The sequence below is a fragment of the Protobothrops mucrosquamatus genome, unplaced genomic scaffold (assembly GCF_001527695.2).
Source record: "Protobothrops mucrosquamatus isolate PMUCROS unplaced genomic scaffold, P.Mucros_1.0 scaffold30, whole genome shotgun sequence".
Classification (NCBI taxonomy): domain Eukaryota; kingdom Metazoa; phylum Chordata; class Lepidosauria; order Squamata; family Viperidae; genus Protobothrops; species Protobothrops mucrosquamatus.
The window spans coordinates 1,006,882-1,026,050 of NW_015386414.1; the positions used below are offsets into that span (position 1 = coordinate 1,006,882).

The 19,169-nt window shown below is 42.9% G+C and overlaps 1 protein-coding gene across 1 annotated transcript; it reads left to right on the plus strand.

The window, feature by feature from the left end:
• Window positions 1-301: 301 nt before the first annotated feature.
• On the plus strand, window positions 302-19,025 carry COG1 (component of oligomeric golgi complex 1). The gene is made up of 14 exons (XM_015811088.1): window positions 302-631; window positions 1,638-1,882; window positions 2,608-2,789; window positions 3,360-3,530; window positions 3,635-3,785; window positions 4,472-4,682; window positions 5,518-6,306; window positions 8,242-8,388; window positions 9,842-10,003; window positions 11,847-11,974; window positions 13,122-13,230; window positions 15,323-15,432; window positions 15,533-15,611; window positions 18,864-19,025. The coding sequence occupies exons 1-14, from the start codon at window positions 302-304 to the stop codon at window positions 18,999-19,001; spliced, it is 2,952 nt and encodes a 983-aa protein (XP_015666574.1). The 3' UTR covers window positions 19,002-19,025.
• Window positions 19,026-19,169: the final 144 nt, after the last annotated feature.

The following is a 19,169-nucleotide window of genomic DNA, read 5'->3' on the forward strand; positions in this document are numbered from 1 at the left end:
CTCCAACACTTTGGAGGTCGTCAGTTTGAGAAGGCCTCAAGAGTGGAACATGACAACGTTGCAATAAAGAGAAAAGAAGAGAAGCAGACGGCCCTAGTTTCCATCTCCACTCCGTGAGAAGGCGCCAGGAAGCCGCCCTTTCCTCTGCCCGGAACAAAAATGGCGGCCACAACGGGTGGCGCTTCCTCCTTCCGAAGCAGCCAGTCCGCTGCCCTTGTCAAAGATGGTGGACGTGACACGTCAAAGGGCGGACAAGGCGGCCGGTTCCGGGTGACAGGCGGCGGGGTGAGAAGTAGCCGCGATGGCGACCACGGCTGCTGAGGCAGCAGCCCTGGACGCCCTGAAGCGAGGCGGTGCAGCGGCAATCGAGTCCCTCTTCGAAAAGCACACGACGGCCGAGCTGAGAGCCGTGGAGCGGCAGCTGCGCGCGGGCATCGAGGGGAAGCGCGAGGAGTTGAGGCAGATGGTCGGGGAGCGGTACCGGGACCTCATCGAGGCGGCCGATACCATAGCCGAGATGCGCGTCAGCGCCGAGCGTCTGCTCGAGGCCGTGCGGGGGCTTCAGCAGCGACGGGCGCGCGGACGGGCCGCCGGACCTGCGGCGAGCAGCCAACGCAAGGCAGGGCGCGAGGTGGGCGCTTGCTGAGGGGCGTGGCTGAGAAAGGCTCCAGCCCGGGGTCCCGAGCGTCGGGAGGGCGCGTGGAGGGACCAAGCAGCAAAGTTTGCCGCCCCCTGTGTATGGAAGGGGTTGGGGGGGGGGAGGGAGGAGGAAAGAACTTCACCTGTTGAATTCTCATTTGCTTCCCGCTCGCCGTTTTCTGTAAAGTGCGGGATGTTAAAGCTCGGAACCCCAATGCTGGGACGGTGCGAGACTAAAGATGGGAGGGAAATAAAAGGAGAAAGGAGGGAATATTTGGAAGCAAAAGGGTAACCCTTTAAAGTCCTAAGAAGTGTCTTGGCCAGTGATGGCGAACCTTTTAGAGACCGAGTGCCCAAACTGCAACCCAAAACCCACTTATGCATCGTCGGGTGCCAGGTGGGTGTGGCCCATTGGGTGGGCGTGGCTGCAGTAGTAACGGCAGACTGGGTGGGGCTAAAAAGTTCAATCAATTCCAACTTTGCAAGATTTTTTTTTTTTGGGAGAAGTTGAAATTGACTGATTGATTGAACGTGGGGTTTTTTTGCACATGGCGGCGGAGGCCTAAAGTGAAAAGGTTTTATAAAACCCAGCTGAAGGCCAAGGACTGGGGCGACGGCGCGCGTGCCCACAGAGAGGGCTCTGAGTGCCGCCTCTGGCACCCGTGCCATAGGTTCGCCACCACTGGTCTTGGCTCACGGGGAGAGAAAAGGATACTTTTTGTTTTTGCAGCAGTCTACCATGGCTTCCTTTTTAGAATATTATTTTGAGAGTTAAGAGTTACCTTTTCTGGGCAAAATGGTCATGGCATTTGCGTTTTGAGTATGGGTGCAACTCAGGTGGACTATGAGATATAAAACTGCATGTTGGAGAGTCTGCTCTTAGCGCTCATAGCACATCCCACATTTATTGAAGAAAAGCACGGACATCATATTGGTCCTCCCAAATGAATTTCAATGCAGGGTCTACTAATAGGATGCTCATGTTTGTTTCTGTCTAGATAACGTGCCAATCCCAGGAGAAGTTCTACTGCTTGGCAGCGCAAATTCAGCTTCTGCTGCAGATTCCAGAGAAAATCTGGAGTGCTATGGAATCTTCTCAGTATTTATCTGCCACTCAGCTCTACCTTTTATGCTGCCACCTCCGTGGCCTTCTGCAGTTGGATTCTTCTGGTACCCACTACAGCCCAATTCTGGCATGTTTTCCTATTCTTGCACGACAAGTAGCAGCAGCTAGCCATTTCCGGTAAGCAGCTTGAGATATTTTTTCCTAGCCTAGTTTGTTTAATAAGATTTATTGCTGTGATGCTTTCTTTTGAAAAAAAAATGGTTTCCTATCATAGGAATTCAGATTCTGAAATAGTGTCAGAGATAGCAAAGATTATTAGTAAGGATCCTAAATAATAAGTATCAAACTATCCTAAACAGCTACTTTTAATTATATTATTCTTTTCTATAAAAGCTTTTTTGTAGTACAATTATATATTAAAATGCCCCCTGGTGTTTGACTTCATAACAGCAAAATCAGCAGAGCTTCTTGATTTATTGTAATGTTTCAATATATGCATTATTTTATTTTGTGTGTTTATTAAAACAGCTCTTGTCCACTTTGGCTTTTGCTCCATTGCACTCTTCTTTGGAACTGCTTAAGTCCAACTTAAGTGTTTTTTATATGTAGGGACTTTCAGCTCCCAGAATACTCCAGCCACCGGCTGTAACTATTAATTCTGAGAACTGAGGTCTGCATTCAGATGGCACTAAAGACTATCAGAGTAGTCAGTGATCAGGCTGGCAGATTTTATTCCATTTCATTGTTACTTTTGCTTTCAAAATATTTAATAAATCTGAGTTTTTAATGTAATGTTTGTATGGCTTTAGATAACCATTTTTATATTTATGACACATGCTTTGAATTATTTAAATTTCTATTGAATGTTACAAATTTCTTAGCATTTTGTATGTCTCTTTTAGGTCAACTATCTTGCAGGAGAGCAAATCACTTTTAAAATGCCGGACTGTTTCAGATCAAGCAGTAGCAGAAGCTTTGTGCTCAGCCATGCTTCTTGAAGATAGTTCACCACGCCAGGCTCTTGCAGATTTCCTGCTGGCCAGAAAATCTGCAATTCAGCAACTTCTGAATCAGCCTCATCATGGTTGGTACACATGTAGAGCTAACATTAGCTACTCTTTCTGCTCTGAATCCGTAGCTTCCATGTATCCATTAATCTGGTCTTTATGGATCTTTGCAGATTCATGCCGGATAAATAGCAAAGCAGCTTATTGGTATTAGAGATGAAAGTTAAAATAGTGGCAGCTACTTTGTCCTTGGAAAGATCTCCAATAGAAGGGACTATTGTGGGTTGATTATTTTTTGCTGCCATATTAATATATTTCTAAAATAAGGTTATAGTGGCTAGAAATTATAACTGAATGAATTCAAGCTAGGCCACTAGTTCCTCAAAATTGATAATACTTTAGTTATATTTTTCTAGAAGATGTTGCTGATCACTTGGCATTATTTCCCTTCATCTTTTTTAGAATTTTGAGAGTATGGAAATTAATGATCAAATGATTTTTCTTCTAATTGGTTGATGCTGTGTAGGAAAAAAGTAATTATCCATGAATACACTTATTTGTCCTTTTAAGCAGGTATTTTCAGTTGGATATGTATATACAGCTGCTATTATACTTTTGTGTTTGTTTATTTGTTCATTTTAAATCAGATGCAGGCATCAAAGCACAAGTTTGCTCCTTGGTCGAGCTTCTAGTCACAACCCTATATCAAGCTCACGCCCTCTTCTATAACCTGCCAGAGGGAACCCCCTCAGATCCATCTCTTCCCTGTGGCTTGCTTTTTTTGACTTTGGAGACCATCACCAGCCAGCATTCAGCAGGTGAGCAAGATCGTATACCACTGAATATTGCTTTGTCTATTGAGCATCCAGCTTAATCATTAGTGACCTGATCTCTCTTTTTGTTGCAATTTTCTTTGGGAAAGGGCTCAGCATGTTGAAGGAAGAAACCAAGTTGAGTAGTTCTTTCAAACACTTGCCACCTTCTGTCACAGAATTCCAGCCAACACTCAGAACTTTGGCACACCCCATAAGCCAGGATTGCCTTAGAGATACACTTCAGAAATGGATCAGCATGTGAGTCTGTAAGGAACATACCTTGTTGGAGGCATTTGGTATTGTGATCTTCTTGGCAAATATATATTGAATAGCCTCTTATAGGAATGAAATTGTAGTTAATGAAGATTGTTGTGGTTTATAAAAAGAGAGTCTTGAATCTAAAAAAAATGAAGAATCAAGCTTATACAGCAAAACTTTGTTCAGCATTACACCTTGTTACTATGTTGACATTTACTCCAGCACTGAGATAGTAATCCAGATTTGATTTGACTTTTTACTTCTCACTTTTTTTTTAATTTTAAGATTCAGTCCTGCTTAGTTATAATTCAACAACTACCAAAATTGTTAGCCTTTATATTTCTAAATTCCCCTTTTCCAAATACATTCAGTAAACAGATAAAAGGCTGTTTTGAATTCTTCAGGCTTTTCATCAATCATTACCTGTTCTTTTATAATTTCAAGAGGACTTGTATATTTACAAGGTTCTAGTCTTCTATTAACCTCTCCTATTTTGCATTGGATGTTCTGATTATCAGCATCATTTTCTTATCACTTTGATTCTTAATTATGCATAATGGGGTCCTTGCTGTAACCTATACAATAAAAGTAACAGTTTGTAGAAGCTTGCAAGTACACCTCAATAGAGCTATGAACTGTAATAGGAGTAGGGAAACTCATTACTTACCATCTAGAATTCTTTTCAGGTGCAACGAAGACATTAAATCTGGGATCACAGACTTACTGGTGTACGTGAAGAGCCTTAAAGGCTTGGCCAGGATCCGTGATGCCGTATGGGAGCTGCTTACCAGTGAATCTATGAGTCAGAACTGGGAGACGGTATGTCATCGGCTTCTTGATAAGCCCATCTCTTTCTGGGAAGATCTGCTACACCAGCTTTTTTTGGACAGGTTACAGGTAAGATCTTGACAAAATTTACCTGAGAAACAGGCTAGCAGATGCTGATAAAATAACATAAAACATAATGAAGCTGTTCTATCCCAGCCTATTGCCGTCCTTGTTAGAGGCACAAGGACCAAACCCCTGCTGATACAATAGGCTGGAGACTTTAAAACAAAACAAAATCCCTTTTATTTGGGTGACAAACCTGTCAATAAGTCCAAAACACAAACAGCAAAACTCAAGTCCAAAGGAAGGAAATAGTCCACAGGAACACGTTGCAAACAAGNCTGCGAGCATCAATTAGCACATCCAGGTGTGAGCCTTCCGAATCTGACTCATGCTCCTCACACAGCTGAGCTTCATCAGAAACACGACTGGAGGGGCCAGGCTCTTCATCAAGCCGTGAGTCCTGTAATTCATCAGAGCCTCCCTCTGACCCTGACAGCCCCTCAAAGGCCTCCTCCACCTCCTCCTCAGATTCCTCAGACTCAGCTGTTGGGAACACAGGCTGGCACGGAATCACAACAGAAGCAATCTTTATGGCTTTGTTGCTCTGGATAGCCTTTTCTTTTTTCCCTTCACGACTCTGGGTCTATTATGTCTAAATACCTCATTTACTTTCTGACCGTTTTGAAGCAAAAAACATTACGTTTTTTCGTCTTGATCCTTTGGTTCCTGTTTTGAATATAGGAATGAAAAGGACCTTAGTGGGGTAAGAAAGGGCCAGGTTTCAAGATTCCTATATCCCAAATATTAAGTTGGTCCTACATTTTCCACAGCCTCCTAAAATCATCTGTGTGCTGGTGATTGGTACTGACCATTTGTCTCCCTGCAATATTTTCTTTTCCAGACTCTGACAAAGGAAGGATTTGATGACATCTCCAACAGCTCTAGAGAGCTACTTCTTCTGACTGTACAGGAACTTGAGGCAAAATTTGACTCGTCTAACCACAGCAAGCATGTCCTATTTGAATGTAACATGGCCTCTTTCCTATGGTCAGAGAATCCTAATGACCTGCCACCTGATGCTGCCTGGATTAGTGTGGCAAACCGCAGCCAGTTCACTAAGAGTGGATTGTCTATGAAGGCACAAGCCTACAGTCCCAGCGTCCAGGGCTTCTGCACTGCACTAGATTCCAAGCTAAAGGCCAGGCTGGAAGACCTGTTGTCTTACTTGCCTTCCAGCTCCACGTCATCTGAGGATCTGTCGTACGGACACTCCAAGAACTCTGCTTTTGACAGATTTGCTGACGCGAGCATAGTTGAAGAGCTGTTGCGCAGCCACTGCATTTGTTGTTCAGACAATTTGCTGGGCTGCGTTAGGGAAAAGCTGCACCACGCTCAGGGGGTGCTCCAAGGATGCACAGATAGCTTGCATAACCCTGAAATCAACACTGTTTTGTTTATGGCACGGCTTTGCCGGTCCTTGGGGGAATTGTGTCCACACTTGAAGCAGTGCATTCTGGGAAAATCAGGGTGTCCAGAAAATACGACAAGGGAGCTCTGGTCTTTGAAGAAGGCGGCTAAAGGTAGAACTGAAGAAATGAATCCTATACAGGCTAAATGGCAAGGATTAAAAGAACAATTACTGCAGGATAGCCTGTCTGCTTATCGGATATGGAGCACTGCTGCCGCCAAGGTGAGTGACTTTTTTGAGGGGGAGGGGCCAAGGAGATGCCTGTTGCCCATTTTGGCTGATGACCAAAGCAAGCTATTTTTAACTTAATTTATTTAACTTAGAAATGCAGAGGATTTGGGGGCTATTGTTTTTGGCTGAAATATAACAAGCCACTACGAAATAGAAAAATGTTTGGGAACTACAGGTAGTCCTCGACTTATGACCACAATTGAGCCCAAAATTTCTGTTGTTAAGTGATACATTTGTTAAGTAGGTTTGGCCCCATTTTACAACTTTTGTTGCCACAGTTAAGTGAATCACTGCAGTTGTTAAATTAGTAACCCGGTTGTTAAGTGGATCAGGATTCCCCATTGACTTTGCTTGCCAGAAAGTTTGGACACAGCAGCGGTCATATGTATGAACTAGTTGCTAAGCATCTGAATTTTGATCACACGATTCTGGGGATGCTGCAAAGGTAACTGAAAAACGGTCATAAGTCACATTTTTCAGTGTCATCGTAACTTTGAACGGTCACTAAATGAACTGTTGTAAGTCGAGGACTACCTATATGTACTTGTATGAAAGTCCTTTACTGCTATAAAATGGAGCAAAACAACTTTGCACCTTCAACCTACAGGTAGTCCTCAACTTACAACTTGTTTGGTGATCTCCCCAAGTTACAATGACACTGAAATAAGTGACTCATGACCGTTGCAGCATCCCCATGGTCACAGGATCAAAGTTCAGATGCTTGGCAACTCTTATTAATGACGGTTGCAGTGTCCTGGGGTCATGGGATCCCCTTTTGTGACCTTCTGGCAAGCGAAGTCAATGGGGTAAGCCAGATTCAATTAACAGCCATGTTACTAACTTAACAACTGCAGTGATTCACTTAATGACTGTGTCAAGAAAGGTCGTAAAATGGAGCAAAGCTCACATAACAATTGTCTCGCTTAGCAACAAATTTTGGGCTCAATTGTGGTTGTAAGTTGAGGACGATCTGTATTTCTCTGAGATGGCAAAATAAGAGAGGCAAGCTGATTATGCTTCTACATCCCCATTTTCCTCTAGTTCAGGGGTTTCCAACCTATGGGCCGCAGGCTCTTGGCCAGTGGCTGGCTGGTACGCACATGTGTAGGAGTGCATTCCCCTCCCAATTGCGCTAGCACCTATGGCTCCGTTTGCACATGCGCGCAGGCACGAAGGGGCCATTAGCGCCGGGTAGGTGATCATGGCCCATTTGCGCATGCGTGAATGGTGCCGCTGGATGCCTTGGGGGTGCACGGCCATATACGTATGCGCATGGGGCCAGTAAATGCCGCATGCGCAAACGGGGCTGCTAGTGCCCCATCAGTGCGCGTGACCCCGTTTGTGTGCGCACACGCACCAATTTGGAAGCTGCTCTCCTTCCCTCTCGGCTGTATACCCAGAAAGGTTGGAGACCTTCTGCTCTAGTTGCCTCCCAACACACTAAAGCTCAACAAATTGAGCCATGGGATAATTAAGTCAATGCATCCATTTTTTAATGGAAGGAATTAAAATAGAAGTGGACCAATGTGAGATCCCAGACATGCTTACTGCATCCAAAAACCTTCGCCTCCAAAAGTTGTTACCAAATTACAGTGTTTAAGAGGAGATGATTATTAAATGCTTGATTCATTTTAAAGAAAGACACACACTGAAATAAAATCAAAATTAGTTTTGTCTCATGCCTGCCCACTAGACCTAGAAATGTAATCCTTTCTATGCATCCCAGGAGTAATTTTGCTGGTTCTAAAGAAAATGTTTTAAAATTAGTAGGGGTGGGCCCTGATGGTAGCTAGAAAAGGTCTACTTTCAGGCATTTCAAAGCTGAAATACTTTTGTTAAGTTATGCATTGAAATTTCATGGATTTATGAAACGGAGTTGTCTCCGCAACTGTCCTGCTATTTAGTTTGTTTGCTTGTGAATCCTAGGTCCTTGTCCAGAACTTCACACAATCCTTGCTGAAAGAGGAAGCTGAAGCTATTCTAGCAATAGCCACCAACTGGGAGGAGAGTGAAATTGAAGAAGAGACAGAAAGTGGAAGCAGCATAAAATCTAAGATACGGCTCCCTGTCCAGGTAACAAATGACAGCCTATTTTTATTTATGCATATTTATGTATGGCGCTTCAGATGCTATTCCTCAATATATAAATGAACAAATATGTTTTTTACTAATTTGTTTGAGTTCTCTTTATGTAATTTTAGACTATGTGGAGAATAGATCATATTTTAGGTCAGGGGTCCCCAACCCCTGGTCCGTGGACCAGTACCGGGCCACGGCATGCCAGCAACAGGTCGGCACAAATAAGGAAAGCCCCATCCACAGGATGCAGGCAGTACATGAAACCATACCCCCTCCAGTTCGCAGAAAAACCTCTCTCAATGTAACCAGTCCCTGGTGCCCAAAAGGTTGGGGACCTCTGATTTAGGTCATATCTATGCAGAAATATTGCGAAAATTCAAACAAGTTCACAAACTTTTAAGTACCACTGTCTATGTATCTCTGTTTAACAGTCTATTTATACAGACATGCTATACAGACACTAACAAGAGCTTAGGGTCTTGAATGAGGATCATTCTATACTAAATTGTGAAATTACATATAAGAAGAAGCAAATTGATATCTAGAATTAACCAGTGGCCCAGTGCTAGAGCTGAATTTGAGTCCAGCTTTGCCTCCAATCTTCCTTGAAATTGGGTATTTCATAAAATGCAATAACGATTCATAAATTTTCTTAAATATCCTTTTAAAAGGCTTTGGACGACAACTCCTCTGGAAACACTGACAAACAATTAATTGGGCCAGTTGTTAGTCTGAACTTTGAGAGGAGTGAAAACCAAAAAATTGCAAATTGTAAATCATCCTCTTTCCTACCCCTTTTCAAAAGATCTGTCCTTATTAAAATGACTTTCAAAGTGATTTTTTATAAGTCAAAAAGTCTGATTTAGTACTTTCTTGTTTTTCTGGGATGTAGACAATTTATATTTATATTTTATAGTAGCTGTACCCGGCCACGCGTTGCTGTGGCTCAGTCTGGTTAAATGGAAAAGAAAGAAAAGAGAAAGCGCACGTTTGTGTTGCTTTTACGTCCAACAGATGGCGCTGTTTTTCAAAAAAAGCATGTTTTTACCTGTCACAGGTGTGACATCTATATAATATAGGTATATAAAAACACGTGCGTATTCGAATGCAACGTTGTGTCAAAATTTCAAAGCAATCGGTGAAGAACTTTCGGAGATTTAAGATTTTGAACAAACGAACATTTACATTTTTATTTATATAGATAGATACAGATATATAGATATGTAGAGACTTTAGCAAGCATTGTAATTTTCAGTACATCGGTACTGAGTGTTGCTGTCAAATACAGTTTAAACCAGGGGTGTTCAACCTTGGCAACTTTAAGACTTCTGGACTTCAACTCCCAGAATTCCCTGGCCAGCATGGGGAGGAATTCAAGATTGGGCACCCCTGATTTGGATAATTTATGTGCCAGTCCAACAGTATTCTACTCTTCCATTCTTTACAGCCATCCTGGTGTGTCCAGTCCTTCCTCTTCAGCTTGTGTCAAGAAATAAATCGAGTTGGAGGCCACACTCTTCCAAAGGTTATCCTGCAAGAACTGCTCAAGACCTGCCTGACTGAAGTACTAGCTGGCTATGAAAAACTGTCAGAAGGGAAACGGGAAAAGGTACATTCTTGGGGCTTATGGTTAAAGCACATTGTTGGACTAGATCAGGGGTAGGCAACCTTGGCTCTTTTATGACTCGTGGACTTCCAACTCCCAGAATTCCTGAGCCAGCACGGTTGAGTTGAAGTCCACAAGTCATAAAAGAGTCAAGGTTGCCTACCCCTGGACTAGATTATTTTTTTAAAAAAAATCCAGCTTCAAATATATACAGGTAGTTTTCAACTTACGACCACAATTGAGCCCAAAAATTCTGTTGCTAAGTAAGAAATTTGTTAAGTGCATTTTGCCCCATTTTACGACCTTTCTTGCCACAGTTGTTAAGTGAATCACTGCAGTTGTTAAGTTAGTAACACGTTTGTCAAGTGAATCTGTCTTCCCCATTGACTTTGCTTGTCAGAAAGTTGCAAAATGTGATCACATGGCCCTGGGACACTGCAACCGTCATAAATTGCCACGCATCTGAATTTTGATCATATGACCATGGGGATGTTGCAGCGGTCATAAGGGTGAAAAATGTCATAAGTCACTTTTTTCAGTAACTTTGGACAGTCACTAAACGAACTGTTGTAAGTCGAGGACAACCTGTATTTTTTTTAAAAAGATTGAAAATGGTTTACTTGAAGTTTAGTCTTTTGGCCAGGTCAAGAAGCTCCTTGTGTCTCTTATCTCGCTCACCCAAACTTAAATACTGAGACGTTTTAATTCATACTAGAAAGAAAACCTTTGGAGTATTTTTATTTTCAGATAAGTGTAGTAGTTATCTCATACAATGTGGGTTAAGAAATTATAGGGCAAACCATTGATATCTATAAAGTAATCCATGGTCTGCCATTCCTTTTCACCTGTTGAAGCTTTTCCAGATTAATAAGCTGTAGTGCCTTATGACAGACATCGGCTTGGAACTTGTTGACTTTATTTTGTATCTTACCTTTCTTTCCTGGAAGTCAGAATAATGTAAATAGAGTTCCCAGGAATGAACTACATATGGGCTCACTTGTTCAGAATGTATGTTAAGGTAGCAAGCTTTCAGATCATGCACTGGGTTAAGTGTCATATCAAGTGGGACAGGAAATTTAAAAATAAATAAAGAGATTCTTCCCCGTGTGATCTGCAGTGTTCTGAGGTACAGCACACCATAATTAGCTCAGCATTGTGGTGCTTAAGAGAAAAATGAATATACAAGAGTTGTGTCCTTTAGGGTTTGTTTTTTTTAAAATCATAAGGTTAGCCTGATAAGATTGCTATGATAAATTACTGTGATTATCAAACTATTCATTTAGGTTGAGTAGATATACTTGATAACTCATTCTAAAAGTTAAAATAAATTACCTGCAATGTAAAAAAGACTAGACTGAATCCAACCCTGATTACAGTAGCAATTTAAATATGGTTCTGAGAAATTGTCAGCTGATTATTTTATAGTCAGTATTACTGACACAAGTATTTCCGTATTAATTAGTGTAGCATGAGAGCCATAGAGGACTAGCTGCTGAACCTAGTCAGATATGACTATTAGAGCAGGGTCCCCAACCTTGTGTCGTGGCCCACTACTGAGCTGTGGCCTCTTCATTGGCTCCTGCCGCTCACACAAATGCATGCACGCACCTGCCTCTCGCACAAAACCATCCCCTCTTCCCCCCTCCCCCCTGTGCCAGGCCGTCAACCCAGAAAGGTTGGGGAATGCTGTATTAGAGCACTTCAACTGCAGATTGCAGCCAGGAGCTGCATCAGTTCTGAGCTAGACTGTTGGTGTGAACATTGATAGAACTTTTTCCCTTCAGAAATGTGAAAAGACCTTTGTTCAATGAGCACATAGACATTTGTTTCTGATATTCATGTGCAGAAAGAAGGAAAGCTACCAGTTACTCAAAACAGGGCTTTGCAACTACTGTACGATCTTCGTTACCTGAATATAGTTCTGACAACTAAAAATGAAGATATGAAAAGCAGCAGAAACAAGCATGATGCCAGTTAAGTATACCATAAAGTATTATGTGTATAAATTTACTCTGTCTTGTTTTTATGTATCTAAGAATGTTGCTATATCCACTTCACTTTGAGACATAATATTTTGCGGTATGTTCATACAGACACAGGGCTTCAAGCAGTGCTACAATAATCTAAAATCTGTTGGACTAGAAACAGAACCGTTTTAAAAAGAGCATTCGTTGTTTTTATCAACGTAGTCTGTAATTTTGCAGGTAGTCAACATTCAGGAACTGATTATCGTATCTTCCTGATTTATGACAGCTTGAACAGAATTTTCAGGAAATTAGTTTGGCTGAAAGTTGACCAAGTAAATATTTAAAAAAAAATGTTCACTGTGCTGTAATGTTCTAGAAAAATGGAAGAGCTAGAGGTAATTTTCAGGAAAAGTACATCAAGATAATTTATTGGATTTATCTGAAACATTTGTAATATTGCTATCTTTGGCTAACACAGTGGTTCTCAACCTGTGGGTCGGGACCCCTTTGGGGTCGATCGACCATTTCATGGGGGTCGCCAAGCAAGGCTGTCCGCCATTTTTTTTGTCTGCCATTTTTTTTGTCTGCCATTTTTTTCCCCCTTTTCCGGCGGGTACCTTACCTCCCTTGGGCTGGGCCAGCTGGTGGTTGGCCTGCTCCATCTCTGCCGCTTGCCAGCTACGCCTCGGCCAGCGCAGGGGGCAGAACCACGCATGTGCGGCGCTCCCCGGCAGGGAAAGTCCTCGACTTACGACCGGTTGGGTAGTCCTCGACTTACGACCGGTTTAGTCCTCGACATACGACCGGTTTAGTCCTCGACTTACGACCGGTTTAGTCCTCGACTTACGACCGGTTGGGGTCGCGGCATTAAAAAGGTTGAGAACCACTGGGCTAACAGATGATCAGTTCAAAACTTTTTTCTGACTACATTAAGGGAATGAGTAGTGATTGATTATCCTTAGTTCAAGATACAATATTTGACACTCCATTATTAGTTGGAAATTGTTTAATTTATTTAAGTTTGTATATGTTGGATTATGTTTGGGCTTTTCTTCCATCTGGTCAAGTTAATTTCTTTGCCTAGGACCGCAAGAGCATTTGCCTACCCAACGGGAGCAGTCTTTTATGAATGGGATGGTTTTTCTTTGTTTCAGGATTGAGAAACAGATCGATGTTCTTGAGAGCTATATAGATCCTTTTGACCTGGATGTTTTTACTCCTCACTTAAATAGCAACCTTAATCATCTGGTACAACGAACCTCTGTAAGTTCAAAGAGAGGGAATGTAGACGGTTCCAAGTAGATTTTATTGTCTTAGATCAGAGTTCCCCAACTGTTCGGGGTTGGCGGCCTGGAGCAAGGGGGAGGGGGGAAAGAAGGGATGGTTTTGTGGGGGGGGGGGGAAACGTGTGTGAGTATGGGCACACAAATACCCATTGCTTGCATGAGTGGAGCCCTGAATGCCTGCGACACTCATGCGAGTGTCATAATGGAGACTGCCCATTATGGACGTATGTTATGACAGTCATAAATCGGGTCGGTCACATAACTGTTATTTGCAACATTGTTTTGTGGCAGTTTTTAAGCAAATGCCAATTAAGCAAACCCATTGCTAAGTGACTAGTCATCAGTCAAGGACTACCTGTATGATTTAAGTAACCAAATCATATATTAAAAATGAACAATGAGATACTGTGTTTCCCCAAAAGTAAGCCCTACCCCCAAAATAAGCCCTAGTTTTGGGGCGAGGTGCATGCCTAAAAATCAAGCTAAGGCGAGTGTGTGTGGAGCTGCTCCACGTGTCCCACACCCAATTACCAGGCCTCCCATTAATCGACACCTGCCTTTCCTCGCTGGGCCTGCATTTTGCAGTCAGAAGCCTTTCCAGAAGCCCCCTGCAATCGAGAACTGAGCTATGGATTAGATAGCTCGGTTCTCGGCTGCAGAGGCCTTCTGGAAAGGCCTCTGACTGAAAAATGCAGGCCCGAGCTCCATTCACAACTGCAGAATGAAGCTGCTCCTTTGGCCCCAGAAGAAGTGGGCCGGCTGGACGGGGCTGTTGGTGCTGCCCCGTGAGGTCAGTGGAAAAGACACCCCCTGAAAATAAGACCTGGTATCTCTTGGAGGCAAAAAATAATAATAATAATAAGACAGGGTATTATTTTCAGGGAAACACAGTAGTAGTAGTAGTACAGCTAGTCCTTGAATTACAATAGCAATTGGGACCTGAATTTCCATCACTGAGCGATGAAGTCATAAAGTACAACATCAGGTGACTACATCACTTACCAAGAGGAATCCCATTGTCATTGTTAAGTGAGGACTGTGTATCATTAAGCGAGCACTGCCTAACTTCCTGCCGGCTTCCAACAATCAAAGTCGGTGGGAAAACTGGCAGAAGTTCCAAGTCCAAGGAGGCTTGCAAGTAAGCTAGCAAGCAAGCCAGTGGCTGCTCCTTGAGTGAGTATAGGTGTGTAAAGGATGAGAGAAAATGCACAAGTGGCCAACCACACCTCCTCACACACCTGGCAGCAGCCACTAACCTGGACTGTTGGTCTGCTTGCAAGACTTCAGCAGGCATGGTGCAAGTGTAGCAAGGTTCAAGGATGTTGTGTGGGATCGTGTGGGCGGCCAGCACAACCCGAGTGCAAAGGGGCTGAGAAGAGGGTGTCAGGGGGGAGAGACCCTTGTGACCTTCCCTGCTGGCTACGTCATTGACTTTGCTTGTGTGAAACTGGCAGGGAAGATTACAAATCACAATCACTTTACTGCAGGATGCTGCAACTGTTTTAAGTGCGAGCTGGTTGTCAAGCGCCCAGATTGTGATCATGTGACTATGGGGATGCTCGAATGGCCAGAACTTTGAGGACCGGTTGTAACCACCACTTGTTCAGCGCCGTTGTAACTTTGAGCAGATGCTGAACAAGTGGTCATTAACCAAGAACTACCTATATAGCAAATGGCTTATTATGATCACCTTTTAATTAAAAAGTGCAAAGATTTTCAATTAACTATATGTTCTCATTAGAAATACTACCTTCCCTGAATAGCCATAAGCAAGGAAACCCCACAAGGCTGCATGGATGTGATCTGGGAAGATCATAGGCCGTGTTGATCTTTGGAAACTCCAGTTTGTGTCACACAGCTTAAACTGGTAACGCAAGTGGGTGGAGAAATACTCTCGCTTATTCAAGCATTGTAGGTAATAATTACAGCACATTCTTTAAGCTACAAGTATTCCTCATGCTGCAAATGCTGCTTTTTAATCTAACATGACTTTTTATAGTTGAACCGACACCTTTTAGGTGAATGTTTTTCTATTAAGGCCAGACAGTTCTCTCTTTTCTGTTTTCTAGGTCCTGTTTGGCTTATTGACAGGAACAGAGAATCAGTACACAAGCAGAAGCAGTGCTTTAACTTCTCAAAAACTACATAACATCCTACCTCTAACCTCTAGCCAGATCAGGTAAGTGACTCAGACCTGTAAGCAATAAAAAAAACATGTCCTGTGAGAACAAAGCATCTGAAAGCGGAAAGCAATTAAACATCCTGTTTCTTCTTTTAAGATTTGGACTGTTGCCTCTCAGCACATCCAGTTCTCGCAAGGCTAAACCTGTTCTGAGAAACACTGAGCACGAAACTGAGGTTGGTTCCTTTGTTTCAGGGGTGAGCAACATTTTGAAACTGGTGGGTTTTTGAGCATCAGGGTGGAGAGCTGCAACACTTGGGACTTGGGCTTAGTAGTTTAATAATTTAGCACTTGTTTCAAATTGGGCAGCACCTACTTTAAGCCTCATATTCGTTTTCATCTCCATTCAAAACAGCAGGAAATTACGCTGCCAGTTTTCAGGAACTATAGAGAGGGTTTTGCTGGCTTGCAAAAAGGTGTTGAGGAATTTTCTGAAGTTAACCATCCACGCTTTGTATTATTCTGTATTGGTTTTCCTATCGTTTAGCAGTGATTAATTTGGATTTGCATCACATTTGTTTTGTTTCAAGGATGCAGACAGGATGAATTGCGTAACAAAATAGCTTGACAGTAGGATAGACTAATATTTAGTTAGTTATGTTTTGCAGTGAAATTTATGTTTAATTTCAGTTGTCTGGTTAAGACACCAGACTAGAAACCAAGAGATGGCGGGTTGTAGTATCGCCTTAGGCATGAAAGCCTGTTGGGCGACCTTGGGCCATTCACTCTCTCACACCTTTGTTATTTTAATAAATATCTTTGTAACAGCAGTAATGTCTGTTTTAACTGCCTTATAACCTTTATTCTAGTGTGATGCTGACCAGTAATTCCTGAAGAAACTTTATTGGGGTATTAAACTGTGTGATTTGAAAGGCTTCTTTCCCCCATGCATAGGTTTTGTAGAAAACTAATACTGTCATACAGCTCTTTTGTACAGCGCATTGAACTTGAGACCTTTTGTCAAATTACTAGACTTAGAAAATGAACTCCTGCTAACAACTGCCAGTTGCACACTTTTTCCTCCTGTAATTATGAAACCAATGCTCCCTGAAAAGAGCAGGTTCTTGATGCATGTTAAGATTTACTTGCTTTTTTGTTGGGTTTCTGTGTTGCATCAATGTATTTTTAGAAAATGATTATACCCTTCCTTTAATAAGAAAGGGTATAAGAAAACCTCTCATAATTATTTTTTTAATTCCATGTGGTACCTTCATTTAAAACAAATAATTGTAGATTTCGGTTACTATGGGTGCAATATTATAAATACATACTTTATCACTTGTGAGTGTAGTATACACACAAACACACGCGCGCACACAGGTATAAATTTAATTTTTGACTGCATCTTTTGATTGCTTTCTGCTTAACCCTGAGCCTATTTCTTTGGGCTACTTTAGCAAAACTAAGCCCATTATTATTAACCAGCTGCTTGCCAGAAGTTCTTTGACTTGGACTATATAGACAGAGAAAGCTTTTGAATGTCTTTGCTTAATTTGCATGCTTTGGCAATCAGCTGCTCTATAATTATTCCCAACCATACCTTTCCACCATGTCCACTTCTGCCAATAAATTAAGGAAGGTAATCATTCTGAACTTTTGGGAGATTCTTGAAACAAACTTTTTTAAAAATACTGACACTGGATTTTCTATATTAAAGATAGACAGCCTTGGTCTGGTCAAAGGCTGCTACCGTGTTTCCCCGAAAATAAGCCCCACCCTGAAAATAAGACCTACCCTGATTTTTTTGGGGTGAGCCTAATATAAGCCCTATCCCCAAAATAAGACCTAGTTAGGACCCCGCCCATTCCATCCCACCTTGCTGCCACAATGGGGCAGGGGATGGAGCTGCCCCATGTGGCCTGCACCTGCTTGTTTCAGGGCCTCCCAGCCAGGCCATTCCTTGCTTGACCTTCCCTTTCACTCCCCTCCCAAGGCAGACTGCCATGCTAGGAGGATGGGTGGGGTAGGCTTGGTCCCCCTCCGCTGTTTCGGAGCCAGGGGGAGTGACGGCGAAAGGCTCCGCTGCTGCTGTGCACCGCTGGAGGGGCTTCCTTCGCCCTTCTCCCCACAAATAATAATAAAGTTGGAAGGGACCTTGGAGGTCATCTAGTCCAATCCCCTGCTCAGGCAGGAAACTCTATACCATTTCAGACAAATGGCTGTCCAGTCTCTTCTTAAAAACTTCCAGTGTTGGCGCATTCACCGCTTCTGGAGGCAGGCTGTTCCATTGGTTAATTGTTCTAACTGTCAGGAAGTTTCTCCTTAGTTCTAGGTTGCTTCTCTCCTTGATTAGTTTCCATCCGTTGCTCCTTGTCCTGCCTTCAGGTGCTTTGGAAAATAGCTTGACTCCCTCTTCTTTGTGGCAGCCCCTGAGATTTTGGAACACTGCTATCATGTCCCCCCTCATCCTTCTCTTCAGCTGCCACCTCCTCCAACTCTCCCGTGGCTTGCACTGTGACTGGGCGGCACAAGCCTCCCCCACCACCTCCCCCGCCAGCCTTCCGTCACTGGAGAGAACGGGAAGCAGAGCAGCTCTGCACAGCGATGCAGAGCACAGTACCTGCTTGCCGCCCTGCATCGTGGAAATGGAAATGGCAGCGTTTCCTGCTGCTTCTCCTCCCAGCGCTACTGTAGAATTTGGCGCACCACTGCCCAGCTCCTCCCTCTTCCCGAAAGCATTTCTTCACCAAGCTGCTTTCCAGCTCTAGCGCATTTCTCTCCTGCTGGCAGGGAAGCGGAGTTTGTGGGACTAAAAAAAGTTCAGTCAGACCTTCCAACTTCTCGCAAAAAAAAAAAAAAAAAAATCTCGCGAGAAGTTGGAAGGTCTGACTGAACTTTTTTTAGTCCCACAAACTCCATTTCCCTGCAGCCATGCGGGCTCCTGCTAGATGGGGGCTGTTGGTGCTGCCATCGCGAGGCAAGGCAGGCGTCACGAAAAATATAAGACACTCCCCCGAAAATAAGACCTAATGCCTCTTTTGGAGGCAAAAATAAGACCGGGTCTTACTTTCGGGGAAACACGGTATGTAGCTAAGCAAAAATTTGAGGTTGGTTGGTTTATAAACTGATATTTTAGTTCTTTCATGTGTTTTGCGCCTCAGAATGACAGAAAACTGCTGTCCATTTTTAGCATCATAAACACAGTGAGGCACTAAGTCCTACAAAAAGGGGGGATTTTAACATAAGGCATCAAAGCTGCAGACTGCTTACACCCACTGAATTTCTCCTAGCAAAATTTCAATATTTTTTTTTTAAAACTCTATAGAACTTTCACAGAAGGGAGATACCATAATTTGCTCAGGTGGCCCTGCTGGCTATTGTGAATTTGAGCTCATGTCTGTCATCACATAGCTATAAGCTTCTTGTGAATAACAAAAATGGCAAACCCTCGTGGGGCTATTGACTTTTTTTTTTGTTAAAATTAATAGGCTTCGACTGCCTCCCTGATGAGAGCAGAAGAGATGCTGCGTCCTGGGTCCCTGTTCAGGCAACTGGCAGCAGAGGAGGAGGACACAACCACACCATCTTTGTTTAAACTTGGCTGGCTCTCAAGCATGACCAAATGATTGAATAAATGTGAACTATCATGATCTTGGCTTTGTAATGACAAAGGATGCGTAAGGCATATGATTCACGCCCCATTTTAGCCTGAGGCTTAGGGTTTAAATGTCTTGTACAACTAATCAGATCGTGTAAAAATGCAAGATATGCAGTTTAGGCAGCTGAAGTTATTA